We start from the raw sequence: 27,920 nt of genomic DNA on the forward strand, positions 1-27,920 counted from the left end.
GGTCCCCGTGCTGCAGTTCGCGGAGGTTGTGAGTCTTTCGGCTGCAGGACGGGCCAGGGCGTGTGTCCTCTGCTGTGTAGTCAGCATCCTACTGCGGCACCTGGGCTCACGTGTTCCTGTCACACCTCTGTCACACCGAGGACTGGGTGGCGTCTCACTGTTGTGGCGTTTCCTTGGTGACACCTGCAGTTGGGCATCTTCTCACCTACTTCTCAGCCACCTGGTTTCCTCTTGTGACTCACCTTTTTTGGTAGCCTTTGCCCCTCCTCCTGCATCTCCTTCTGGATCCACAGGAATCTCTGCCCATTTCTGCCGTGGTCGGGGCTTGCACCTACGCCCCCCACCCCCACCCCGCCGGCTGCTGTCTTCTAACTTTGTTCCCATCTCTGTTGATTAGGAAATCCTTTTCTGCTAGGCACATGTCTGTAATCCCAGTGGCTTGGGAGGCTGAGGCAGGGGGACTGTAAGTTTGAGGCCAGCCTCAGCAACTTAGCAATGCCCTAGCTCAAAATAAAAAAAATAAAAAGGGGCTGGCTCAGTGGTCAGGCACCCCTGAGTTCAATTCCTGTTACAAAAAACAAACAAAAAACAGAAAAACAAAAAAATTTTCCTACCTGAAATTTGTATTTAAATAAAGCCTTTAAAAATTAATGGCTTTATTGAGATAATGTTCACTTGCTGTAGAAACGTGTGTTTGTATATATGCATTCACATTCCTACACACACACACACACACACACACACACCCCTGTGGAAGGGTGTGGACTGGCAGACCTGCCTGGAGCCCGGCTCTTTCTCTTGCTCTGAAGGCCTTTGATCCCCTCACCTCCAGCCACACCTAGGTTTTCTGTCGGCTGAGCCTCCTGCACCACTTATCAATGGCTGGGTCCCCTCTCCTGTGCCTTCCCACTGTCCTGCCCTCTGTTGGACAGAGGGCTCCGGAAGGCAGGATTGTGTGGACATTCTGGCCCTCACACAGTACCTGGCACTTGGTAGGACTTGCTTGACATCCAGCAGTGGAACCGCTCCCCACCCTCTCAGGCCTTCCCTTCATGTAAGAAGGGACTGGCCCCTCATCCCAGGGCTCAGCAAGTGTCCCTCCCCTCCCTGCAGACCTGGGCCTGCATGCTGAGTCTCACGACAGTGGACCGTGCTGTGGCTGTGCTCGCCGTGCTGTGCAGCTCAGCTCCACCGATTACTAGGCAGGGCCAGGAGGGCGCAGGCTCCCTGGAAGGAGGCGAGAGGCCAGATCGGAGCCGTCCCCGGGCCTCGTAGATCAGGGGCTCCGGATTCCAGGGGCGTGTTAGAATCACCTGGAGGGACTTTCAGACGAACACTGATGCCCAGGCTCCTCCCCCATTGTGAGTGAAATTGGGGTTGGTGGGAGGGTGTCATGTCGTCACAGCCATCCTTGCTGGCCACTGACAAGACCATCTCTGCTCTGCCCCCCCTCCATCCCTGCTCCGTCCCCCCCCATCCCTGCTCTGTCCCCCCTGTGTCCTCTGCTCTGTCCATCACACTCTATCTCTGCTCCGTGCTCTGCTCTGCTCGTTACCTGAGCCATCATCACCTGCGCACACCTGCAGGCACAGGGAAGGGTTTCTTCTCCCCTTGTCCTCCAGTTTGAGACAGTTACACAGTTTCAGTTTGGCTCCTCAGGCTCCCCAAGCGGTCGATGGAGACCACCGGAGGCTCCCGGGCAGGCCTGGCCGGCTGTGGTGAACCCAGCTGGAGTGCGGCTCCCTCTTTGGCCCCTCGCTGCGGATCACAGTTTTTCCTGGAATTAAACACAGGGGTCCCCACAGCCAGGGAGAGGCAGGCTGATGCGTGGGAGTCCCCAGTCTGGAGTGGAGCAGTGCTCAGCACCAAGGGGACGGATGGCAACAGGGGGACAGGCGTGTCATTAGGAAAGGCTGAATAGCACTGCAAAGACCCACGAGTAGGCTTGGTCACGTGTTCTCTTTGCCGATTCCTGTTTCTTGCTCTGCAGGTGCTGGAAGGGCTTCCCTGGCAAGTTCAGTTTCTGATTCCTGTGGGGCTGCAGGAGGCGGGATGGAGAGGGGGCCCTGGCCTGGCAGTTCTGTGTCTGCCCTGAGGTTGGTCGGACACATCTCTGGGAAGGGCCAGCCCGTGGGCTGTGGGTGACCTGGCCAGCCCTAGAAGCCTTCCCCACTCCAGATCTGTGCTCGCCTTAAGCTTGGGGCTTGCCCAGTGCCTCCAGGGGGGGTCCTGGAGGAGAGATGGACAAGGTGAGTGCTGTCCAGAGTGGAGGGCCTGGAGGTTGGGCCCTGCAGGAGGGCCCGAAGTCCCCAGGTACCTTGAGGAGCATACAGCTTTGGGAGAGGAGGGATGGGAGGGGAGGAGAGGGAAGGGGAAGGAGGTGGCCTCCGAAGCCCCTTCCCTCTGCCTCAGTGGGTGGCCTAGAAGAGCCCCAGGCTTGGGGACACACACACTTCAGATCTCATCTTGCTTCCAGGAGCCTTGAGCCCGGGTAGTTCCTGCCCCTCTGAGCCTTGGTTTCTTCATGGGGAGAATTGGTGGAAGTTGTTCTTCCTTCTTGATAGGATCAGAGTTCAGGATGAGCAGCCTCAGTGACCATGGTTGACATTCCAAGAGCCCCAGACTCCTAAGGCTGGTGGGGGATCAGCAAGGTGGAGTGGAGTTTTGGCTCTGGATAGATCCATAGATCCACCGTTTCCCTGTAGTGTTTTCACTGTGTGACCTAGGCCTTGCTGCTTAACCTCTCTGAATCTTAGGTGTCTTCTCAATGAAGGAAACAGGGCTAGCAGTTACAGGAAGTACCTCAGTAACTTGGCATGGTTCGCAGGGGTGATGGGTCTCCGAATACATAGTAGATGCTCATTAAAGCCTGTTTATGTGACTGGAAAGAGGGTTCCCTTCTCAGTGCTTTGCGTGAATGTGAGAGCCCTTCCCAGGCGCAGGGCATTGAGGTTGCAGAGGTGGCAGACCATGGTGCACCCCCACTGGTGGGCTGTGGGCAACTCCGCGAGGGGGCCCGGTCTGCACAGCTCAGTGCTGTGCTGCTCAGGGGCATCCCTACAGCAACCACACACTCCTGATGTGCCCCCCAGCCCTCTTGCCTCATCCAGAAACAGCGTCCATGTCCCATTCAGCCTGCGCCTGCTGGGGCTGCCGCGTCTGCCAGGAGGCAGCTGGACTGGCTTGGCCCTGAGGCCAGTGGGCACCGGCACAGGTGCTCCTGTACTGTGCCCACCCTCCTGACTTTGCTCAGGCTGTGCCGGGTGCAGACCAGCCTTGGTCTCCCCTGTCCCGCGTCTGCCTATTGGTCTTGCTCGCTCTTTGGTGCTCAGCCGGGGGCCCGCCTCCTTCAGGAAGGATTCCTGGTTTCCTCGGCCTGGGCGGTGCCTGGCCGCGTGCTCTGCAGCTGTGTGGACTTTCCCTGCAGCTCCTCATCAGGCTGGGGGCCCTCCCAGAGTGGGCTGGGCCGCCCCCCGCCCCTGCAGGTATCTAGGCCCCCTGGGAGAGCCCCAAGTCCCCATGTACCTTGAGGACACAGTGGACCTTGGGCAGATCACGACGGCTGAGTGTCCCTTATCTCCTCCGGAAGACCAGGTGCTGCCGCCCATAGGGCTTGGCCCTGCGGGATCCGAGGGAGGCCGGGCGGGCCATCTGGCACGAGGTGAGGAAGCAGCTTCCTCATAGCCCGATCGACCGGGAGCCTGCAGCGTCTCAGAGGCTTGTGCCAGCAGAGGGGACCCGAGCAGAGCCCATGCGCCCGCTGTCCGCTTGCTCTCTCCTCGTGATGGGGCGCTCGCTGGTGGCCTGAATAGTTGTGAGATTTTGTAACTCTCCTTTTGGGCCCCAGATTTGAGGCCTCTTGCTCCGTGAGAACTGGGTCCTTTGGTGATCGTTAGGAATGCCCTGGTCCAGGGACGAGGCAGTTCCCGAGGAGGCACCGCTACCCCTCTTGGCCTCATTAGCCCTGAGGCTTGCCCTGCGCGAGGGGACCTGGCCTTGCTGGAGTGGGGGGGCTGGAAGGTCTCCTGGACCTGAGGTACCCCAGCTCCGAGACCTGTTGAACCTGCCAGGCCGGCTGTGGTGGCAGGGATGGAACTGCTCCAAGGACCAGCTGCTTCCAAGCAGGACGGGCCACTGCAGGAAGGATGGCCAGCGTGGCCTCTGCTGCCTGTGGAGCCCTGGTCGGGGGCGCTGCGGGGGGTGGAAGGCTGCAGGCAGCTGTATCTGGAGCCTGCAGGGAGACCCAGTCCAACACTTTGGGGCCTGTGGCCCCCCTTTACCTCCCTGAGCCTGTTTCCTTGCCTGTAACCGGGGGTCTGCTCCCTGCCTCACCACGAGAAATGCTGACGTGTGAGACGCATGGCTGTTCTGGTAGCACGTGTGGTCACTGGTGGCTGTTGCTGGAGGAACCATGTCTTGTTCCAAGTCCCTGGTATATGGAGCCCCCTGCAGCTGGTGGCCCCAACAGCCCTGGATGTAAGTCTGGTGCCCATTCTTGCTGGCCTGGCCTTGCCTGTGTGACCTTGTTCTGTGCCTTGAATGGGGGTGACGGGACCTCGCTGTGGTGGGTAAGGTCTCAGGTTGCCTGTGAGAGCCATGCACACACAGCCCAGGTGGGCTGTGCACACTGGGGACAGTGCCGTCACCTTTTGGGAAGGAAGCAGGAGGCCCAGGTAGAGACTGAGGTGGCTCCATGGTGACAGAGCAGGGGAGTTCCCGGGGCTGCCCTGCTGGGTTTCCTGCGCTGTGTGGGGCAGAGGCAGGCCTGCTGCCCTCCGGCCCTCATGCTCACCTGCCGCAGGCCAGGCCCCGCCCAGGCAGGTCCTGGGTGGGAGGAGGGAGCAGAGGCCACCAGCTCAGGGAAGAGACCCTCAGGAGCCACTTGTCCTAGCCCTGCAGCCCAGGGAGGGAGGGGCCTGCGAGTGACAAGGGTGAGTTGGTGTATTCTTTAATGAGGCCCTCCCCCCACAGAGCCACCAGCCTGGGGCTGCCGCTGACCCCCTTAATGAAGTGGAAGGAGGAGAGTTTAATCAGCCGAGCTGCCTAGCGGCCTGTGTCTAGTGCAGAGCCCCCCGTGGAGGAGGCCCGAGGCTGGTGTGGCTGGGCCTCCTGCTAATGATCTGCCACAAAGCCAGTTGTCCCCAGACCTTCCAGAAAGTGACAAAGGAAGCCATAACTAGGACCTTGCTCAGAGAGGTGTGGCTGGGAGGGAGGCTGAGCTGTGGGGACCCAGGGAGGGGCCTGGTGGAGTCCAACTTTGCTTCCTCCTGGAGGAGGGTAACTCACACTTTGTCCCAGCCGGCAACTCTGCTGGCATGTCCCCAACGCCCTGAGGCAGTCACCATCTGAGCTCACCTCCACCTCACCTGGCCCTGAAGCCTGCCCGGGAGCTTTCGTGTCCAGGTGGGCCCAGGTGGGCTGTGCCGGCCCGCGAGCCCCTGGGCAGACAGGCTGGTGCTGAGCCCCCAGCCCCCGCAGGCCAGTGCCCCTCCTGCTGGCTTCCTCCCTTCCCTGCCTCCAGTCTCCACCTCCTACCTGGGATCCCTGTGGTCACCTCCCAAATGACCCATGGTTTCCTTATTTCATGGGCCGCCTCAGAGGCACCCAGCCCTTGGGAGGTCACTGAGATCACAGCGTGACATGCTGAAGTCCAATCGCGGACCTGAGCTCGGCCTTCTGTGTGCGGCCTCTGCGGCTCATGACCTCCCCGCACCCTCCTCGCACGTGGTGTGCTGTGTCCACTGCTCTCGAAGAGCTCGTGGCAGCCACTGCTGCTGGCCATGGGGGCTTATGGCCTCTAGAGCCAGGAGGCTGCCTGGGGACATCCTGCAAGGCACGGATGTGTTCCTGTTTCCGGCTTTTTCCTGTGAACCCACTAATGTGCAGCTGATCAGGGGTGGGGGTTATGGAGTGATCAGATGTGGCTCCTGGCCCTTAATTCCTGTCACCTGGACACAGCAAGGCCTGGAGAGGAGGTTTGGGGTGACATCATGGTGGCAGGGAGGAAGCCAGGCCAGGAGGGGCTGTGTGAGCCAGCCCCTCTGCCTACAGTTTCCTGGAAGGCGGGTCCCTGCACAGGCTCCTTGGCTGGAGCTAGATCAGAGCCTGTGGCAGACCCTGCAGGTCTGTGCCCCCATCCCCTGCTTGTCCACCCAGGGGAGGGGGCACCCCAGGAGGGCAAGGCAGGGCTGTCTTCTACTCCCAGGAAGCTGGTGAGCTGAGGGCTGGATCTGGATGGAACCCCCCAGGACTGGTCCTAGTGACCCCAGGAGGGGTTCGGGGTGTTTCTAAGGGGATGCCTTGGCCAGCTCAGCCCAGGGTCCCTCCTGTGGTCACCTTCTCATTTTGCCTAGAAGTGGCCACTCTGGGAAATGCTGCTTCCCTCCCTGTGGCTCCAGTCCTCGTGACCGCAGGCCCTGGCATTAATCTAATTACACGCCATCTCCAGGGAGCTGGGAGGTGCCCGGTGATGTCACAAGTTGTCGGGGCTGCTGGGAAGGATGGTCTCCTGTCCTCCAGCCCCGGCTCTGGAGTGTCGCCTTGCTCCTGTTCTTCCTCTGCTCCTGACCCAAGGGGGACCGTCACCTGGCTACCTAGCCCCTGGCAGTGTGGAGAGCCTGGTTGTCCCCTGGGACCTGGTGGGGCCAGGGTCAGGCTGGAGTCCCCCACCCCTGATCAGCTGCACCTCTGTGAGCCCAGTGGGGACCCTGAAATGGGGAGGTGCACGATGCAACCCATTCTCTTAGTTTATAAAAGAAAGATTTCTTCCTGCTGTAGATTATTTGAAAATTGACAAGAAATTATTTTAAAGGTAACTTTAAAAGCACTGTTCCTCATCTCAGCAATACTCCTGGTAGTGATCGATGCACTTCTTTCCTGAATTTGTATCAGTGTGTGGATTTGTTTCTTGCAGTGCCAGGGGCTGAACCCAGGGGCGTTTTCCCCTGAGCTGCCTGCCTCCCTGCCCCCCTGCCCCCAGGCCTCTTATTTTGAGACAGGGTCTTCTTAGTTGCCCAGGCTGGTCTTGAACTTGTGATCCTCCTGCCTCAGCCTCCTGAGTCGCTGAATGACAGGCGTGGCCACCGTGCCTGGTCCCCCAGTGCATAGATATTTTTAAATGCAGCAGCTATTATGCAGATAATTTTGAGTGGCATTTTAAGTGTTCCCACATTGTTCGGAGAGAAACTCCTCCTAACCCTCAGCACGTGATGGGGAGAGGGTGCCACCGCTCAGCTATTATTGGACTAATCGCTATTTCCAGTTTTGGCCACTATAGATCTGTCAGCAGTCTTGATAATTAGAATTAATTCTTTGTGATAGATTCCATTGGAATTAGTGGATGGTCAGAAGTATTTTCAAGACTATTGTGTTGTTCTTTTGAAATTAAAAAGGAAAAGCCCCAAAACCCCTGTGGTCTGATTTTTATTTTGTTCTGTGCAGCCTCTAGGGCTTTCTGGGGCTGGGCTCTGGTCCATGTTCATGTGGGCCTGGTAGTGACAACAGGTGACCTGCTGGGTCGTGCCTGTGGCTCCCAAGGCTCAGTGCTGGCCATGGGTGGTGGGGCATTGTTGGGTGACTTGTGGGCAGCCTGTCCCTGCTCTGTCCTCCTTACTGCTGGCTGAGGAGGTTGGTCTCAGACCCCTGTTGGTTCAGACAGGGGCAGGGCCACCCAGCAGAGGTGCCGAGGCTGGATGGGACTCAGTCCCAATCCGTGACTCCAAATGTGGTCTGGCCCAGAAGGGAAACCCTGGGAGCTCCTTGCTCACTCCACAGAGGTCCACAGAGGGAGACGGGAGGAGCACGCCCACCTTCTGGATGGTCCTGTGGTTGTAAAGGGCAGTGCTCCAGACAAGGGCCTGTGGTCACATGCAGGTGGCTGGATCTCTCCTCTGTTCAGTGCTGTGCCTGGGAGCCCTGACCTATGGGGTGGGGAGGGGTTTTGTGGCTTGCTTCTGCAGAGTGTTTGACAGGGGTTGCCCAGAAATGGCCGCTCCTCCAGGGTCCTCCAGCTGCTCCCCCCAGCTGGGGACTCTCGGCTCTGACCTGTGGGTGGGCCTGGGTGCTGGGAGGGGCAGAGAGCGCATCCCCTTGTGAGCAGGGATACTTTGTTCCTTGTGGCCTCCTCATATGGAAAATGCGGACAGTGGGTGCTTGACCCTTGTGAGGGTCTAAGGAAGCTCTGGGTGCAGGGCTGCTGCATGTGACCTGGGGCGGTGACTGTCCCCTTCCTGAATCCCTCCCCAGAGGGGACCACAGGTGGTCATTTGGGGCTTGTCTTAGTTCAGTGTGGTCTTTGGAGTTACCTGGCCTACTGTGCCCAGCTGGCGTTAGGTCTGGGAGCCCAGGTGTGCCCGCCTCCCCCCACTTGCCCCTGGGCCGCAGCCTTCTGCCCTCGTGCCTGTTGGGGGAGTGTGAGGCTGCTCTCAGCACTGACTGACCAGTAAGTCAACTGAGGCTGTTTTATAGTGGTGGCCACCAGGCTAGCCAGGATCCCTGCCAGACCTCAGGCGGGACTGGGGGAGAGGCTGCCTCCCGGGGCTCTGGTGCAGGTGCGAGAGTCTGGAGCCACAGGGCTCCTCATTAGAGCTGCCTTATCATCCCCCAGGGCGGGCGGGTGGGGCCCCCTCCTCTCCAGGAGCCTGCGCCTGCCTGAGCAGTGACCGCTGGGCGTGGAGGGGGACAGAGGGCCTAGCCACAGTGTGTGGGGCTGGGCCTGGGGGCCTGATGCTGCTCAGGCAGGACGAGATGCTCTGCCGGGCCCGTGGACCTTGGCTGAGGGGGCAGGGGCTCCCCATGGCCCTCCAGCTGTGCTTGGGGAACAAAGTGACCCAGAGCAGGCAGATCAAAGGCACAGGGAGGGAGCGTTGGTGTGGGCCAAGGGCATGGGCTCCTGGAGGACCTTACCAGGCAGGACCTTGTGGGGTCATGACCAAACCGCCACACAGGAAGCTGCCCAGGCCTTCCCGGGGAGCACTCCCAGGGACTTCCATCCTCGCCAGTGACCAGTCCCTTGTTGGAGCTGGTGGGCTCTGGGGACAGGCTACAGCACTCTTATTACACATGAAGACCCCTCGGGCTCTGGGGTCCGTGGGCCTCGTGCTGGGGCTGGACAGACGCTTCATGTTCCTGTGACATCCAAGCCCCCTCCATCCACCGGGAGTGGATATCCACCTGTGGGGTCTGTTCCCAGCCCCGAGTCCCCTGAGGCAAAGGTTCCACAGCTGCCTTTGGTCAGAGGGTCTCCCTGGTGCCTCCTGAGGTCAAGGGTTGGTGGTGCGGACCGGGAAGACCCTGCTTCCTGCCAGGGGTGGGTACTGCAGAAGGCAGACACCAGCTGTGGAGGTGGACGGGTCCTGGCCGCTGCCTGGGCCCTGTGACCTCTGGTGAGTGGCGTGATAATCTGTCCATGATCAGGTGGCTCTGTGGCTACCTGTAAGGTGCCACCCTGCCATCCTGCTCTCAGAGGTGCGTGGGACAGCTCTAGCCATCCCCTTGACTACCGTGTCCTGCTTGTCCCTCCCCGTCCCCTCCCCACCGAGGCAGGCTCCCTCATCCTGCCTGGGCTGCCTGGGCTGGCTGAGCCACTTCCCATTCTGGTGGGGAAAGGGGCCTGGGCTGTAGGGTGGCCCAGGGTGGGGATGGTGGACTGGTGGATGTAATGGCCCCTGCTTTTCTGATGCGATCACACGGCGGGGGTGGGGAGTGGGGGAGGGCAGGCAGATTTCCTTCCTGCAGCTGTCTGCACCGGGGGTCTGCTTGGCCTCTCCTGGCCTAGTTCAGAAACTGGGCTGCATGACTGGGGAGTGTCCCTCAAGGGTCTTGCAGGGTGTCCAGCACCTGGCTCCTGACTGACCTAGTGATGGGAGCTGTGTAGGAGAGGTGGTGCTTCCCCGAGTCACCCTGGGACAGGTGGGCAAGGGAGTCCCCGGTCAGAGAGCCAGGCACACCCTGAACGGGTACCAGGGTGCAGGTCAGGGGGACCAGGTGGCGGCTGAGGGAGAGAGTCCGCTGGTGGCTAACATGCTGTCTGCCTCCTCCGTCCTCACAGATGCCTCGTCCACCTACATCCGGCAGCTGGAGACCAAGGTGAAGCTTTTGGAGGGTGACAAGCTCCTGCCACAGGTAGGCGGGCTGTAGGGGTGGTGGCCACTCACCGAGGCCCTGCCCCAGGCCACCCTGTCCCACCTTCCTCGGGCTCCCCCAGCAGTCTGTGACCCCCGCTGCTGCCTGGGCCACTGCTGGGAAGCCCCCGTCAGGGATCTGCCGCAACCTGGGTCCCTTCCAGGGTTGCCCCTCCCACTGTGCTGTGTGGGTCCCACAGGCCCTGGACTGCAGAGTGGGGGGAGAACAGGCCACGCTGCCCCTCTGTCAGACAGGCCGCGCGCTGCAGGGGCCTTCCTCCTGCCTCGCCGTGTCCCGCCTGCTGGTGTCCCTCTCTGGGCTGGGGTCCACCCTTCTCGCCCAGGGCCTGGCCCCACACCCACAGACAGTAGAGGCAGAGCAGGTGTGTGGGGGCACGGGTGGAGCCTTGGTCAGGGCAGGTGAGGGAGGAGGTGTGGTGTCTGGTGAGGGCGTGGACCTTGCAGGTCCTCCTGTGAACTTGGAGGACACAGGTGTCTTCCCCGCTGCAGGTGGGGTGGGTGTGGGCTGGTGATGGGAGACTTGGTCCACCCCCGTGTGCCTGGGTCCAGCTGCCTGGCCCTCTAGCCTCCTTCCTGCTTGTGCTCATGCCTGGCCTAACTTCAGCCTCCCCGGCCCTGCCTTACCTGCTGGCCCGTGAGTGGCCAGCTCCAGATGCCCAGTGTCTCTGGGAACTGACCCTGGTGCCATTGCCAGGTGGCCCACTGGGTCGGCTGGCTCAGGAAGCCTGCCACATCCTTCATGCCTGCTGGTGGCCCCTGGGCCGTCCTGTCTGTGACCCTCTGTGTGCATCCTGGTCCCCACCCCTGCTGGGGTGCTTGAGGACGAGCCGCAGGGTCTCTGTGGTCACATCTGTCTCCAGCTCTCAGCACGGCCAAACTGGATGGAGCACCCTGGGAGCCCGTGGCTGCTTCTCACCCAGTCCTGGCCCCCGGGGGAGACTGGTTCTCGCTCAGAACAGGACCCAAGGGAGGGCTGCCCACCGGGCTGCGAGGCTCCGGCTGTGGCGGTGATCACGAGATGGCCAGATAGCCTCGCCTGGGGATCTTGAACAAAGAGGCTGTGGCCGTGAGAGGGAGGCTGTCCTCAGTGTCAGGGGCTGTGGCATGTGAGATTTGACAGTTCTGACGTTTAACTCTTGTCAGCGACATCCAACCGAAACCCCGTCCCTGAGCAAAGCAGGGAACCTGCCCCCTGGTGAAAAGAAAGTGTGAGGAATATCATTCTTTGAAACATGGTCAGGTGATGTGGCCTTGGGGCTTGGGCAGGAGGCCAGCAGCCTCCCCGGATTCCCGTCCCCCACTGCCCTGTCCCTCCCCCGTGGCCTCTACTTAACTCCAAAATAGCTTTAATTAAAAATGTGCCAGAGTGTTCGCAGGCTAAATTATTGTATCGCAGTTCGTATTTTCTTTCTCCTGTTGGCTTTAAAATTCCATCAGCACAGCTGCTTCCTCTGGGATGATTCATCTTGAGACGCCACACACGTTATTACTCTGCCTGTGGATTCTCTGTGCCCAGCCGGCCTGGGGTGGGGGCAGCTATAATTGACGCTGGGGCCTCTGGTTAATCCCCCTGCTGGCTGGTAAATGAAGCCTTAATGTGCTCCGGGAAGCCAGTTTTACAAAAGAGCCCAGGACGCTTGTGGTGCTGTCACAGCAGGCCAGGGGACTGGCTTGGGGAGGAGGCTGTGACCCAGGCCGGGAACTGTGAAGGGCCCCCAGCCTGTCTTTCCTCCTTGTCCCCGTGCCCAGCTCTGCCCCGTGCTGTCAGGTGCTGCAGGGCTGCTGAAAGTGAACTGGGGTTTACAGGAGGTCCTGGTGGGGAAACCGAGGCCTGGGCGGGGAACTCCCGGCAGGAAGCAGCGTGTGTTGGCTTGGGCTGGCAGGACCGAGTGCCACCCACTGGGGCTCTCAGACAACCCAAACTGACCACCTCACAGTTCTGGAGGCTGGAAGTCCAAGATCATGTCCAAGATCAAGGGTGGGCAGCACTGGTTCCTCTGAGGCGGCTCTCCTTGGGGTGTCTTCTCCCCAGGTGTCCCCATGCCTTTCCTCCTTGAGTCTGGGTCCTTACTTTTCTTTCTCAGGAGGACACCAGTCATGTTGAGCTAGGACCCACCTAATGACCTCACTCACCTGGTCACCTCTGTAAGATTCCGTGTCCACGTAGGTTGCATCGTGGCGTCCTGGGAGTCAGGACTACAGCACACACATTTTTGGGGGCACACAGCCAACTTGTGCTGTGGGGGTGGTGGCCAGATGGCAGAAGGGGGTGGGTTGGGCACTGGAGGAATCTGAGCTCCAACCGCCCCTGGGCTTGCCTGCTGGGTGGCCTTAGGACACCCTTTGTCTCTGGTGGCTCGGTCTCCCAGCCCTGGGATGGTGGCCCCTGAGAAGTGTCCCGGGCGGGGCTTGCCCTGGTTGCCTTTCCCTGTTTCCGGGGGCCTAGGATTCTTTTTCTTTTCCTTTTTTGTGGTACTGGTGGGTCAATCCCAGGGCCTACTGTATGCCAGGCAAGTGCTCACCACTGAGCTACAGCCCGGCTCATTGCATTTCCCCCACTTTGAGGCTGGACTTTGCTAAGCTGACTTGTGATCTTCAGCCCCCAAGCCCCTGGAGTTCAGCGCCCCTGTGTAGGGCCAGCCTAGGACTTTGAAGGACCCGGTTAACTGTGCTCCCTTGGCCAGTGGCTTGGGCCCGGCCCATCCCAGAATGAACTGCTGTGCTTTGCCCTTTGTCAGAGTTTTAAACAGGCTACAGGACAGGGAATAATCTGCTACCAATCTGAACCCATGGCTGACACCTGGTGTTCCCTGTGTCCCTGAGGAGAGCGGGTCCTGATCCTTGGGTTCCTCCAGAGATGCTGACCTTCGCGTTCCTGTGATGGCAGTGTGCCTCATTGGCATCTCCTGTGATGTGCTGCCTTGTTAACCAGCTCAGAGTGCCCTGTTCTGCCCACTGGTACCTGGGGCTGGCCAACTCATCCCTGTACTCTTTGTCCGGGCAGCGTAGTCTCTGGGGCTCTGGAGGACTTTAAGTGCTTCTTAGGAGACCTTAGAGTCTGGCCTGTCCCTTCCCTCTCCCCAGGCTCTGAGCAAATGGTCAGTCTAGCAAGTGGGCAGGATAAGCAACTAGAAATTCCACCTCTCTGTCCTAGTGGGGTATCCACTACAGCCAGATGCTGGGCAGCAGTGGGCCAGGGCCAGGCCTCTGAAGCCAGAGGGCCTGTTGTATCTCATGAGTGCCACCTATCAGATGGGTGATGTTGGGCAACTGGCTGTAACTCTGTGCCTCAGTATTCTACTCTGTAAAATGGCCACTAGTGGCACCTGCCGCGTGCATCCTTCCCTTAAACTGGGAAGTCACCGGGACTTGGAGCTGGCTGGTGGTGGGGATTGTGGTACCCAGCGTGGCTTCCCCTGGGTGTTGTGAACATCCAGGGACCCTTGCCAGCCCCTGCTTGACCTCAGTGTATGGGCAAGCAAGCAGAGGCCCAGGAAGCTGGCAAGTGGATCGGATGTGCACAGCCCAGTGGGGTTTGGATTTTGCAGCCTGACCTCCTCCCAAGTCCCCCTGGCCTCTCTAGAACAAGTAATGAGTCTGTTGGAGGAGCCGGAGGGGCCACTCTGGTCTGCGTGCTGCCCCACCTGTCACAGACCATGTGGTCCTGGGTGGTTCACACAGTGTTTGAAATGGGATCTGGGGTATGAGGTCAGATGGGGAATGGGGGACCCAGCCCTGGCTGTGCAGAGGGAGGAGCAAGAAAGAAAATTCAGTGGGTGTTACTGGATAGCTCTTGTGAAGGACCTTGAAGGTCACTTGTATCCTGAGGACAGAGTGGAGGCTATATGGGGTTTGTCCCCTACTGGCCTGAGCGAGCTGGGGGCTTGGGGTGGCTCTAGGCAGCATACCGCCCCAAGGCCTCCCAGGAGGGCTGCTTACCCTGGAAGGGTATCTGGGTACTTGGGCTTTTTTTTGGTACCAAGGATTGAACTCAGGGGCACTCGACCACTGAGCCTCACCCCCAGCCCTGTTTTGTATTTTATTTAGAGACAGGGTCTCACTGAGTTGCTTAGTGCCTCACCATAGCTGAGGATGGCTTTGAACTCGTGATCCTCCTGCCTCGGCCTCCCAATCTGCAGGGATTACAGGTGCGCACCACCGCGCTTGGCTGGTTCTTGAGCTTTGGAAGGGGCCACGAAGGGGTGGGTGCTCCTAGGGACCCAGTTCCCAGGAAGTAGTAGGTAACCAACTACTCCTTGTTGAATCTGGAGTTTCTGAAAACACAGAGCTCCTGGGAGTGGCGTGGAGACCACCACCCTAACCCTTAGTGTGGGAGAACCATGTGGCTCAGCCGAGGTCCCGTGGCTTTGGGCTACCAGGGGCTGAGGAAGGAGCTTGGCAGAGGTTTTGGTCATGATGATGCCGTTCTCTTTCCTTCCAGCTGCCTCGCCCCTACGGCCGCCCAAGGAGGCCCCAGGTAGAGCCACTGTGTGTGTGTGTGTGTGTGGGGGGGGGTTTGCAGTGGTGTTGGGGGCAGGGGCTGGTCTGTGTGCTGTGTCTTCTGAGTCCCTCCTCTGTAGCACCCTCTGTCCCCTCCTGGGAGCTGACTGCCTTCCAGGGTGCATTGGTCCTCCCTGTAGGTTCTTCTTGGGATCTGCCCTCTGGGAGCCGGCATTCATCCCCAGCCTAGAGAAGCAATGGGCAGAGAGAGTCCTGCAGCGACTGCCTTGAGGGCCTCCTCAGCCACCCTTCCTCCCCCCAGGGCTGGGGGTGCTGCCCACTCTGGCGTGCTGGAGAGTGCTGGCCAGGGAAGCATGAGTGAGTGGTGCAGCCAGGCTTGGGTCCCCCTGGCTCCCGGGTGGGGTAGCAGCAGCCCAGGCTGCTGAGGTCTCGGGGCTCCTGGGTTGGGGGTCCATGTAGATTGTGCAGCTCCCAGGGCCTGGGCCAGCGGCTGTGCAGGAGGTCCCCTGGGCTGCTTCTGACTCCAGCTGGGGAGGGGTTGGCCAACCTGGCTCCCACCGTGCCCAGCTCTGAACCCCAGGGAGATGGGCCTCTGGCACTGGCTACTCTCCTGCCAGCCCTCAGGCCTCCAATGGCCTTGTCTTTGCCCCCTTCTGCCAGTCCTGAGATTGCCCACCCAGAGCGCCTGCCCATCATGTGACCCCCCAGGGTCATGCACCACCTAGCCCTGCCTTTAGCACTGTGGGCATGTGGGGATGGGACTGTCCTTGGCACTGCAAAGTGTCTAGCAGCCTCCCTGGCTTGTACTCACTAGATGCCAGTACACACCACCCCAGCTGTGGCACTCAGATGCCCCCAGGGGCAGAATCCACCCCCAGTTGAGAACTACTGACCTATAGCAATATGACTAGGTGCCAGACCCTGGACTTGGGACTGCCCAGCCATGGCAGTGAGAAGCCAGAGTCCTTGGGTAGTGCCGAGGTACCCCCTGCCAGCCGCTCACAGCCATGATGACTGACATGTGGGTACAATCCCCAGACCCTCTCTCTCTTGGTCCAAGTGAGACCAACTTGGACAGTTCCTGCCCAGGGTGTCCTGCAGGGTCAGCAGAGGCCATTTCTCTTTGGAGACCACCCCTTTGCTCAGCTCTTGACCCATAATTCTTCAGCAAGCTTCTCCATGGGGACTCCACCTGAGACAGGTGACTACCTGGATTCCATCAGCTTTGGTCTGGATCAGGTCCATGGAGCACAGGGCAGGGTGTGGCCCTGGCTGCCCCTGGAGCTTCCAGGGTGGCAGGTGGCAGCCCCTGCTCTAGGAGGACACAGCCATTCCAATGGAGTGCCATCCCCCGTGTGTCCTGGATAGAGTGATGTTCTTAGGTTGCTGAGGCCCCAGGTGTGTATTTGGTACCAACCATTAATGACACTTCACCAGCCTCTGGGAACTCCCACACAGTGGCCTCCTCTTCATGTCTGGGGCCTGGGGCAGGGAGGGATGCTGATGGACCTGTGGGGCAGGTGGGCCCTGGGCTCTGATCTTATCCCTAGGTCTTTCCCACATTGCCTCTGGCCCCCTACACCAGGCAGAGGTGGCCCACGGGCAAGAGTGTGATTGGCAGGAAGTGGGGCCTGAGCTCCTTCCGGCCTCCTGACTGCAGCCCCAGTCCAGGAACCCCAGGATGTCCACGTGGGCCTAGATGCCATCTTGGCCAGTGTCAGTGTCTGCCACCGTGGCCTCTGAGCCTCCCCTGCCACACCTTGAGGGGGGGGGCCCTAGGTGCCTAGCAGCCCAAGGCAGGAGGGAGCCTGACAGGGAGAGCCTGGGGACAGGCCTGCTGGCACCTAGGTGGACTCTCTCTGAGCCTGCAGCATGCTCCATGCCAGACCCTGTCATTGGTGTGACCTGTTCAGGGCTAAGGAGGATGTGGTTATGGTGCTATCTCCTGTCTGTGGTTCTGGACCCTGGCCATGCCTGGCTTCCCTCCCGAGCCCTGTGGGGTGCCCAGGAGGCCTCTAAAGAAGGAGCAGCTCGGCAGGTGACCTATCCCGGGAGAAGCCCACTGTCCCCACCACCAGGGCCTGCAGGCTGAGGCTAAGTCCACAGTCACTTGGTGGCTCCATGAGGGTATCCAGCCCTGGTCACTCACCCAAATCAGCCTGGGGCTGGGCCTGCTGGGTATTGCTGGGAAAGAACCAGGCACCGTCTCAGTGTCTGCCCTCCTTCCCTGGCCCCCAGCCACGCCTGGCACACAGTAGGTGCTGATGCAGACAGGGTGCTTGAAGGGCTGAGAGTCCTCTGGGGTAGGAAAGGGGGACAAGAGGAGCTCTCCCTGAGCAGAGCCCAGGCAGGGGACACTGCCCACACCTGCTGGCCAGCCACTCCCCTACAAGAGAGCCCCAGTGGACAGGCCAGGGATGTTTGGAGCCTGTTTGTCTCCCCACCTTCTGTTCAGCCTCCCTGTGACAGGCTCTGCCCCGGGGATTGATGGCCTTGCATGCCTACGCCTGGGTGGTAGGGGTCCTGCTGAGGGTTTGCAGGGCTGGGAGCAGCAGTTATAAGGATTTGGAAGTCCTGTTCCAGCCCCAGCCAGGGAGGGTCTTCCTCAGGGCATGAGGGATCCCTGGAAGGCACCTCCAGGGTAGGCACGCCTTTCTGGGAGACGAAGTGCTCCCGGGCCAGGCCACACACTGCCTGCTGGCTGGGAGAAGGCGATTTCACTTCCCACTCCCCGCCCCCCCACCCCACGAAAACCCAGGGCTTTCGTGGTGCCAAGGGATCCACATGGCCAATAGCAGCATTTTTAATTTGGATTTAAGTGCAGTAATGGTTACTCATTTGATGGGTCATTAGTCACATTGCCCCTTAATGAGAGTGCGCGCGTGTCCCCCCTGCCTGCCTTCCCAGCTTACTAATAAAGTTCTGTGGACGTGCAAGTGTTTATAGATGCTTACCCAGGCTGATAACACCCAGGAGATGGCCTGGGGAGGGAGGGAGCCCCAGCCCCGCCCGCCCGGTGTGTTCCATGTTTTCCGTAACTGCATGAGTCGGCTTGGGAGCCCATTTGGTCCTGGGCCAGAGTAAGTGTGGGGAAGGGAGGCCTGTGCCCAGAGTTCTCCAGCCAGTGTGTGGGTAGGACCACCGGCCCCAGGGTCCAGGTCCCTAGACTGGCAGGAGAACTGTGGCTCCGATCTGAGTTTGCTCCTCCTGGCTTAGTAGCCAAGGGGCTTCACTATGCGTGGTGGGTGGGCCGGGTGCCCTACAAGGGGCCTCTCCGTGTCTATGTCAGCCTTAGCAAGAGTAGCATCAGAGGACAAGGTCTTCGCACAGCCTTCTGCCACCGGGCTGTTCCCGTGCAGACAAGCAGCGCACCTTCCAGGAGGGACGCTTCTGTAACCGTCCTGGTCAGGAAGATGACTTGGCTCAGAGCTTTGCCATTGAGTGGAGCTGGGGGAAGACCTCGGGGCTGTGATGGTTACCCATGGCCGGGTGGCGAGTGCTGGGCCCAGGCTGGGTGTTCCTCCTTCTCCTTTTCTTGGTGCTGGTGGTAGTGGGGCTCCACTTGATCGGAGTCAAGTGGAAGATTTGGGGAAACTTCTTGGCTGGGGACCTTTAATATCTCTGGGTATTGAGGCAGGGCCAGAGCCAGGGGCATGACTGTGCCATTGGGTGATTCAGGTAGGCTCAAGCCTTTGCAGGTGATGCCCACTGGGTGGGGCCCTCTGGAGCCCACCATATTTTGGGGGCTACCTCATGAGGGTAGGTTACCCCTTCTCACTCCTGCACCTCTGAGATCTTGGATCACACCCAGGTCCTCCCAAGGAGATGAGGGGAGGTGGTGGGAACAGCATCCAGCCCTGGTGCTGCCTGGCCTTTGAGAAAACAGATCAACTGACCCCTGGACATCCCTTGCTTCAGGCTGGTGGGTCAGGTGCCTGGCAGTCCTTCTAGTGTCACCCTATCCCCAGCACCTGCAGGACCCTGCCAAGGCCCTAGACCTGAAGAAGGGAGGTCTGACCCTGGATCCCATGGGGTGGGAGAACAGAATCCAGGGAATTGGGGGGGGTAAGGGGGTCCTGTGGGAAATGGGGGCTGGGCCCACTGGTTGGCAGGAGGTGAGCAGAATGTGAGTCAGGCGAGGGGGCTGGTGAGTGGGGAGACTCCAAGACAGGGCTGCTGCTCAGCTGACCCCCCGCCCGGCCCTGGCCAGGCCCCTTTCCTCCGTGGCCTGGGGACTCAGCAGCCTGCCGATTCATGGACTTTCTGCTGCACTTATCTGCCGAGGCTTTCTTTTAGTTCCTTTGAAGTAGAGAAGAGTGTTTGGGTCAGAAACTCTGCCCCAAGGTCTGGTGACGCAGAAGGAAAGGTATCTTTGCGGGGCTGGAGCAGGAGGGAGGCCAGCTGGACTGAGCCTCCCACCCACTGGTATCCCTGGGACCTGTGGATGCTCTCAGCTCCTGGTTCCTGCCCCCTTCCACAGCTCCACTCTCAGCCTTGGCTTCTGAGGGGACCCACCCAAGGCCTGTCTGCTTTGGCTTCCTCCCCCCTCTCCAGTGCCCAGGCAGCAGGCCCACCTCACACTGGTCCTTGTAGGTTCAGCTGGACAGCACCCAGGGCCTGCTTTTGGGAGCTCCCTGTCTGATGATGGAGGTGGGCCGAGCCCTGAGGAGGCTCATCCGGCCGGGGGCCACAGAGCCATGGGAGGCACAGGGTGCAGAGGCTATCCCCTAGGCCCTGGTGAGGGACACTGGCTTGTGACACTGGCAGGAACTCCAGTGCAGGATGTTGCAGTGTAGGAACAGGGTCGAGGTGGGGAGGGCTGGTCATTCATCTTCTTGCTCCTTGGTGGGCATGAGTTGGGGGGACAGACAGAGGCCATTTGGCAGTGGCTTCGAGGGCAGGAACAGCTGGGTGGGGCCCTGGGGAGGTGTGTGGAGCAGGCCTCTGCTGTGGGGAGAGCCCCTGTCCCCGGGGAGCTGCTCAGCCGAGTGTCGCTGGCCCTTGGTGGCTGACACCTAACCTCTCTCCCTCTCTTGGCAGCAGACGGGCCCTGGAGAGCTGCGCATGCTGCGGAAGGGCTTTTCTCCCTACCACTCTGAGTCCCAGCTCGCGTCCCTGCCACCCTCCTACCAGGACTCCTTGCAGAATGTAAGTGTCCACCCCAAAGAACCCAAGTGCTCCTGGTCTGAGACGTCTCTAGTCTCCTTCTGAGTTCCACAGGTGACCTGCCCAGGGCACATGGTCAGTCCCACGTCTCCCCCTCCCGCCATGCACACTCACTTTAGCCTAGCACTGTCCAGGTCAGCGCAAGCTGAGGAGGACAGCCAGCCCGCTGTGCCCTTCTTCATGCCCCACCCTCCCAGGAAGGGGCCTGACCTCCCACCCGCGCAGCCTCAGAAGGGCCCAGTGTGGAGGCCAGAGGTGAAACACATGTGGTGACTCTGCTGGACATGCTGGGACAATGTTTAGAGGCCACGTGAGCTGGCAGCTGAGCCATGTCCCTTTAGCCTGTGTCACTTGGGTGCAGTGGGAGAGGCTGTCTGGCTGGCCTGGAGTGCAGGGTGGGGTTGCTGCCCAGCCTTGGACCTGAGCGTGGAGGGGCCCAGGGTGGTGGCTCTGTTCTGGACAGTCCTCCAGGGGCCTCTTCTAGGCTCCTACTGGGCTCTGCCCTGCTCTGGGAGAAATGACCGCTGGGAGTTAGGTCATGGGAATTGGCTACCTGTCTGGGCACCCGTTGGGGCTGCTCCCTGTGGATCAAGTGCCCGTCACCATGTGTGACTGCAGAGACAGCCTGGGAGCCAGCCCACCTTCCCTCTGCACCAGATGTCTGATCAGCTCACCTTCCTGTCTGCTCCATGGGGACACTGCTCCACATGTGTGCGGGTGCCCGAGTGGGGGTCTGCAGGTCTGCTGTGTGGCGTGGAGGCTCCTGGGCAGTGTGTGTGGAGCGGTCACACCCCTGGCCTCTCCCCTCCACCTTGGGCCCTCCTGGCCTCGCTGGCTCTTGGTGCCCCAGAGGCGGGCTCCTGTAGGCCACCCCTCCTACCCAGGAATGCAGCTGTGGACCCAGGCCCTGCCCCTCGAAGTAGTCCAGGGTTTATCCTGGAGCCCTGTGGCCTCCCAGGCTCCAGTTGCTCCTGACCCAGGGCCCTGAGGAGCAGGGGTACCGCTGGGTCCCTTCCTCAGTCCCTCATCCCCTCTGCCCTCCACCCATCCTTCCTTCTGATTGGATAGGGAGCAGCAGCCGCAGGCATGAGGCCTGGGGATCTACAAACTGTGAGGTTCCTTGCTGGCTCCTGGGCCAGCCTCTGGGGTGTGCTGGCTGCCTTTGGGCTCTCCAGCCCCACACCCAGGCCTCGGGAGGCAGCACCCAGGCAGGGAGGGCAGGCGGCTCTGGCTGGAAGGCATCCTGCCGGTCTGGTGTGGCTTTGTGCCTCACTTCCACCCAATTTTGGAGAAGAGGAACTGAGGCCCTGGGGTGGGTGGGTCGCAGGGCCTCCGGTGAGGGTGTGCTGGGGCCTGTGGGCCTGGAGGTCAAGGGCAGTGGGCGGCTGCAGAAGCTCCCTACTCCATGAGGCTGGGCAGAGTGGGGGGTCCAGAGAAAGTGGTGGGATGGGCTATCTTGGGGGAGGCCGGTCACTGAAGCTGCTGAGGCCACTGCAGAGGGCCAGAGGACCAGAGACCAGGCCCTAGGGAGTGTCCACAGGGCTTTGGGCCTTGCTGGGGCCTGGAGAGCCTGATTTTGGCACTTCAACCCTCTCTGTATGAGGGGTGCCAGGGAGGGCAGTGCTCCACACCTGGGCAGGTCTCCTTGGAGCCCACTTGTGGGTCCTGGGGCACTCTGAGGATCCTGCAGTACAACAGGTAACTAAAGGTGGGCATCCCTTTCCTGCCTGCTGGCAGTTGGCGTGAGCCCAGGCAGAGGTGGTTTGTATTTTTTGGCCTCCTGACAGACGGTCAAGGCTTCGACAGGCCCCTTGGGGCAGTGGTTTCCACACCATTTTTGGTGGGGCAGGTAATGACTTTGTGTCTGAACCTGTAATTCAGGAGTTCTGGTAAATTCAGAGTTGTACCTTCATCACAGTATAACGCCCCCATCACCCCAAAATGCCTTCTCACCCCTCCTCCTCTTCGCCGGGCCACCACTGCTTTTCCACTCTGGGTCCGTCCATCCCTGCCACTGTGTACTGGGGATGCACTGGAGCGTGGCTTTGTGCTCGGGTTCCTGCCCACGTGGCCTGGGGCAGCCCCCTGTGCCTCTGCTACCTTCCATCTGCTGGGGCACGATGGGGCCGTGTCCACTCTTTGGCTGCCGTGGAGTGCGTGGCCTGCGGGTTCCAGGACTAGTACTTCGTGGACACGCACTTTCCTTAGTCCTCTCGGGTGTCCACTGCTCTCCCGCTTTGGCGCAGCTCTGGTGCCCACAGCCCTGTTATAGGCCAGGTCCCTTGCTTGTAGCTGCTTGGCCCTGCAGCCTCACTCCCACCTTCGGGACGGGCTCGGGAAACCGCAGCACCTGCCGGGGTGGCTGGGGCTGGCCTAGCAGCATGTGTACTCCTGAGTGGAGGTGGCACTGGCTTTTTTCAGCCGTGGTCAGGAGTCCCGACGCCAGCCCCAGTGCATCACTCACACCGCCACCTCGTGTGTTTGGACAGTGGCTGGTGTCGTTTGCAGGATCCCCAGCCATGCCTCCCTGACACCTACTGTCCCCAGTGAGGTGGGCAGGATGGGCTCAATCACAGCTGCCCACTGCCCCAGCCTTCCTTTTGCCATTGCTCTAGGAATCAGATGCTGGAGCTGGGGGTGCCGACAGAGCAGGCAGTTCAGGAGCCGGATGCCAGGGCCAGCTGGCACAAGGTGTTCCCTGGGACAGGGAGGGGTATGGGCTCTCCAGAGAAAGGAACCAGGCCAGGGTCCCTGTATGTGTGTGGCTGGCACCCCCTGCTGGCTTCTGGGGGGGAGTGCAGTCATCTGTTCAAGTCCCAGCCGGTCTCCTGTGCCCTCCCCGGGAGGACTACCCCACACTCCTGCTTGGTACTTGTTTGCCCTGGTCTGGGCACAGAGACTGGCAGCCTGGGCTGGACTCAGAGAAGCAGCTCTTGAGCATTCCCCAGGGCTCTGCACACTCTCCGGGGTGCAGGCCCCTGTCTGACGGCCAAGTGAGGAAGCAGCTCAGAGCCAGCTGGGCCTGGCCTCAAGTCGCAGCCAGAGGAAACTTGTCCCGGCCTGGACTTCTCAGTCTACTAACCTGCTAGTGCTTCTTGTCGTTTTCTTCCTGGCCCCAGGGGGGCCCTATAGCAGCTAGAGGAAGAAGTGCCTGGTCCCCATGGCCACCTGGAATGAGGGGAGCTCGGGGTTGGAGCTGGGCTATGGCCCTGGGTCAAAACTAAGCTTCCCAGAGGATGGTCCCCACCTTGCCTCATCCCCTGACCAGCCCACTCCATGCCATGTGGAAACTGGCCCCCGGTGGCCGACTTGACCCTTAAGACAGGGCCAGGCTGAGAGCTGGGAGGCTGACACGGGACCGGCTGGGAGGGGCTTTGGATTCAGGCAGTGGCTTCAGCCCCCCAGCCTGCTGTGCCAGAGCCTCTTGCCCTCCCCGTTACCCTGGATTCCTCTGCAAAGCAAACCACGGGTCCCACACACGCCCCCAGGCACCATGCTGTCTACAGAGGACGTGGCATGGCGGGACGAGAGGGGCTGCCCTCTCCAGGCTTCGCCCTCTCTGCTGCCCACCTCCCCAGTCCCATCTGTGCCTGCCTGGCTCTGGCCCCACACAGTTGGGACCTCTGACTTGAGCCAGCCGGGAGCTAAGGTGTGATTCCTCCCACAGGGCCCTGCCTGCCCTGTGCCCGAGCTGCCCTCGCCCCCCTCCGCTGGCTACAGCTCTGCGGGACAGAAGCCCGAGGCAGTGGTGCACGCCATGAAGGTAAGGGCCCCACTGCCCAAGCCCGAGATGCCCGGTGCACCCTGGGGCCTTGGAGGCCACCTGTGCTGTCTGTGCGCAGGGCATCTGAGCAGCAGGGTAGGGGATTTCGCCTCTCAGCTGGTGGCTGGGGCCATGGCTGTCCAGTGAAGGACTCAGAGGTGGGGAGTGGGGACTAGTGTCACCTGTCAGCCCTCCCTGAGCTACTGCAGCTGGGGAAACAGAGGCCTGGTGGGGGAGGACAGGCATTGCTCTAAGGCCAGAGATCTGGGGCAGGAGTGGGTTAGGACTGAAGCCCAGGTTTCTTAGGTGAACCTCGGCCTCCAGGTGCGGGGGCAGGTCTTCCTCATGTCTCCAAGGCACCCACACCTGAGCACATCGCCTGCCCCACGCCCCTCCTTCCTTCCCCTGTGCGTGTGCCAGGAGCCTCGTGTGGGGTGTGGGCTGCCCCAGGTCCCTGTGCTGTTACACGAGTGAGTCCACCTGTCTGAAGTTTGTCCCTGACACCTGGCCACCCTTGTCCTGGGTGACCCGTCCCTGAGTCAGGGATGCTGCTTCCCTTGTATGGAGACCGTGGTGTCGCAGGGTGAAGAGACATCCACACCCTGCCCCCCAGCAGCTCGGGACCTCAGCTTCTCCGTGTAGCCAGGGAAGCCAAGGCTGCGGGGGTCAGGTGACTTGCTGGAGGCCTGCTGCTGGCCTCTGCCCCACACTCTGGGACTGATCTCCTTCATCCTTCAGGTCCTGGAGGTGCATGAGAACCTGGACCGGCAGCTCCAGCACAGCTGCGAGGAGGACCTGAGCGAGGAGGAGAAAGCCATCGTCCGGGAGATGTGCAACGTAGGGCGCTCCCCGGGCTGCGGTGGGGGGTCTGGCGCGGGGGCACAATGAGGTTCACCTGGCAGGTCACACCCCTCCCTGTGTAGGGCTGTTGTACACATACTCAGCTGCTGCCCTGGGCAGCTCCAGAATGTTGGAGGCTCTGGACTCCCTGGCCTGTTGTCACCCACTCTACTCCCCCTGCCAGAAGGCCCCTGACCATGGCTAGGTCTCTCCCTCCCCAGGAGTGCCATGCTTGGGGCTCGGAGTTCCCCATCCCAGCACTGCTCTGGTTCATCCAGCCCTGGAGCCCTTGGGCCCTGGGTGTCTGACCCTGGCCTCCCAGCTCACCTGTGCCCCCTAGCGGCAGCTGGCCTTGCACTTAGTTCTCAAAGCTGAAGGTGCAGACCTGCAGGCCTGGGCTGCCCTGTCTGCCTGGGAGAGCCTCGTCCTTGGCCCCTCTGACCACCAGTTGACTTGTTGGACCTTTGCAAGAGCTGCAGGGAAGGGATGTCCTAGGTCCACGGGCCCAAAAGAACAGCCACGAGGCCAAACCTGCTCCGGGGCAGCCATGACTGGGGTGGGGCAGGACCAGGCCTCAGCACCTCCAGGCCTCCTGCGGCCTCAGTCTCCCTTCCCGGTCCCAGGGCTCTGAGGACATGGGCGATTTGCAGGGATAAGGCAGGAGGCATGTGCAGGCCAACGGTGGGCTCAGGCGGGCCCTCCACCCACGTCTTGCCCCTCTCCACAGGTGGTCTGGAGGAAGCTGGGAGACGCTGCCAGCTCCAAGCCCTCTATCCGGCAGCACCTGTCTGGAAACCAGTTCAAGGGTCCTTTGTAGGGCCATTCTTCACGGATGTGGACTGGCCCCTCCCAGGGCTTCCAGGCCCTAGACGAGGGCAGGACTCCCGCAAGCCACTGTCTTTCTCTGGTGAGTTGTACATAGGACACGGACCACCCTGGCTGCGTGCCGTGGCACTCTGACGGCCAGGCCTCCGCTCCCGCCTCACGCACCAGCAAACTGCGAAGACACGAAGCCGCGACTGCTCCCTGGCGGCCCGAGTGACTTGGCTCCCTCTCTGGCCACAGGCTCCATTTGCAAGAGGCTGAAGGGATGCCAGGCTCAGGGACTGTCCAGGCTTCCGTGTCCTGCCCTCGATGTGGGGGCCACTCATCAAGCTTTCCATCCTCCTGGTGCCCCTGTACTGGACAGCAGCCATCACCTGAATCCTGACACAGTGGCACCATTTCCTGCCCTGCCATGGCCGGGACCCCAGCTCACCCAGCACTGGGTCCTCCGTGTCATGGACAAGGAAACTCACCATGTCTGGCTGCTGGAGCTGCTCGGGGCTCCCAGGCCCTTCCTCTGACCTTGGCCCTGGGAGCTTGGAGTCCCTGCTATTGGGGGTTGGTGCCAGCCACCCTGATGCCAGTTGCTGCTTGTTTTTAGTGTTCCCCCTCCCTGACACCCCCAAACATACATTCTCTGTGGTCTCTGTACCCCGTGCCAGGGTTAGCCCCATCTTTTGGGGTCCCTGCTCTCCAGCATCCTACCTGGGGCTCACAGGAACAGGGAAGGTCCTGGAGGGCTTCTGGGCTGAGCTGCATCTGGGGATGGGTAGAACCAGGTCATGCGGAGTCCCTGGTCAGCTGTGGGGTGGCTGCCTCCAGGGCTGGCTATACCTAGGTCACTTGTGGACACAGCTACAGGGGCTTCCCATGATGAGCATTCTGTTCTCTTTTGGAAGGAAGGACCCTGACTTGGTTCAGGCTTTAATTTACTGTGTGACCTTCATGAAGTCACACAGCTTCTCTAGGCCCCTGCTGTAGATGGTCTCAGTCCTCACAGCTCACAAGCCAAGGCCAAGCTCATGTTGCTGCCTTGCTGTCTCATGGCAGGTCACCTCCTCTCTCCAAGCCTCAGTGTTCTAAGCTACAAAATGGACGCCACCCTCCTTACAGTAAGAGACCTTCAATGTAAATGATCCCATATAAACCATGAAGTGTGATAGGAAATATTTTTTAGTTTGTGAGAGGAAAATGAGGCCCAGGAGGGGAGGTGATATTGTACTACTACACATAGTGCCCTGGCTACAGGGGAGATCCTAAAATCTCTAAGAGGGCAGGCCATTTTGACGACATCCACACATGCACGTAACTGGCCAGCCCCAATCCCGACTCACCTCTGTTCACTTCCCGCTGTCAGCCGTGTCTCCCCTCTTCCGATGGTACTTGAGCTCCGTGCAGCAGGTACTTGAAGGGCCCAAGGAGTGTCTTCCTATCAGGCAGGTCTCATTCAGGCCGAGCCAAGGATGGGGACCAGGGCAGGGGAGGGCAGATGGCTTCCCTGCTGCTTTCCCCAGCTGGGGACCCTCTACAGGGAGTGGTCCCCTCAGCGTTTGCCATCTGCGCCCTTGTGTCCTGCACTCAGGGGAAAGGCCCGCAGCCCTTGGCGTGCCCTGGGAGTGCCAGCCAGGTGCTTCAGGGCTGGGCCTGCTGCTCTTGCTGTGGGTGTTACCAGAAAGCTCTTCCCAGGACCTGCTGCCTGGTCAGGTGATGAGCTCCCTGTCGTTAGGGGTCTGCCCCCATCTACTGGTCATGGTACTGCGTCACACCTGCCTAAGCGGGAAGCTGGGCTGGTGACACACATGTCCCTTTGGGGTGTCCTGGGGGGTGTGGGTCCATGCTGTGTAGGAGCCCAGTCAGGGAGCCCACGTGTCGTGTTTGGATCAGGGTGGCTTGGCCACCACTGAAATAAGCAATAAGGGCTCCTGGTATCTGCAGATCTACCCAGGGAACAGCCTGGAAGCCACCTGTCTCCTGAGGGAAGTGACCCCATCCCTGGTGCTGTGGAGGCACCAGGGGTCTGCAGAGCACCTCCTGCCTGCCAGAGGCCCCTGAGTCCACACAGCAGTGGACAGCTTTCTGGGACGGGACTGTGACAGTCATGTCTTCAACACAACAGTTAGTAAAAGCCAGCAGCAGCAGGAGCCCAGGTGCTCTTGGCAGTGGCAGAGCCATGAGTGAGCTGGGGTGGGCCCCACGGGGCCTCTCACAGTGGGGAGCCTGTGGGCCATAGCTCAGGGTGACACCGGGTGGCCCTCCCTTCTGGAGCCTTAGCTCTGAAACTCCTAGGCAGGGGCCAAGGGCCTTTCATAGAGGCTCCTTTCCGTTTCACATGCTAATTCTCAATCCTGAAGCCCAAGGAGACTCACACTGGCTTCAGTTCCACTGTGACAGGTCACCCTTCTGGCCCCAGCCCAGGTGGCCTCACCTATGCTGGAGTCAGAATCTGCTGAGCACATTTTTTTAGGGTGGCACATTTTTATCCAAAAGTTATTAGCTACACACCAGTGTTTAAAGAGGAAAAAGTGACCTTTCATTTGTTTTTTCTTGAAACTTGAGAGGAAAAAAAAAAACATACTACTGATTTTTTTTTTTTTTTTTAAAGAAACAAACTAAACGCATGGCTGCAGAGTGCTAGAGGAGTCTATTTTTCATACTGTGGGGAAAGTACTCATGCTGCTTTTTGGAAACAGGCTGGGACGTCTGGTTCCTGTCCTGGGCCGGCA

General features: G+C 60.4%; 1 protein-coding gene across 2 annotated transcripts in view; it reads left to right on the forward strand.

Moving 5' to 3' along the window:
• Positions 1-27,792, forward strand: part of Ccdc85c (coiled-coil domain containing 85C) — a 69,951-nt gene extending 42,159 nt beyond the window's left edge. The window contains exons 2-6 of one of the 2 annotated variants that reach the window (XM_027946742.3): positions 10,049-10,122; positions 19,644-19,751; positions 23,437-23,532; positions 24,271-24,369; positions 25,100-27,792. In XM_027946742.3, coding sequence (XP_027802543.1) covers positions 10,049-10,122; positions 19,644-19,751; positions 23,437-23,532; positions 24,271-24,369; positions 25,100-25,189 — 467 coding nt within the window. In that variant the 3' untranslated portion in view covers positions 25,190-27,792. The remainder of the gene's footprint in view (positions 1-10,048; positions 10,123-19,643; positions 19,752-23,436; positions 23,533-24,270; positions 24,370-25,099) is intronic. The other variant, XM_071607552.1, reaches the window with a different exon arrangement.
• Positions 27,793-27,920: the final 128 nt, after the last annotated feature.

This window comes from Marmota flaviventris, chromosome 2 (genome assembly GCF_047511675.1).
Source record: "Marmota flaviventris isolate mMarFla1 chromosome 2, mMarFla1.hap1, whole genome shotgun sequence".
Classification (NCBI taxonomy): domain Eukaryota; kingdom Metazoa; phylum Chordata; class Mammalia; order Rodentia; family Sciuridae; genus Marmota; species Marmota flaviventris.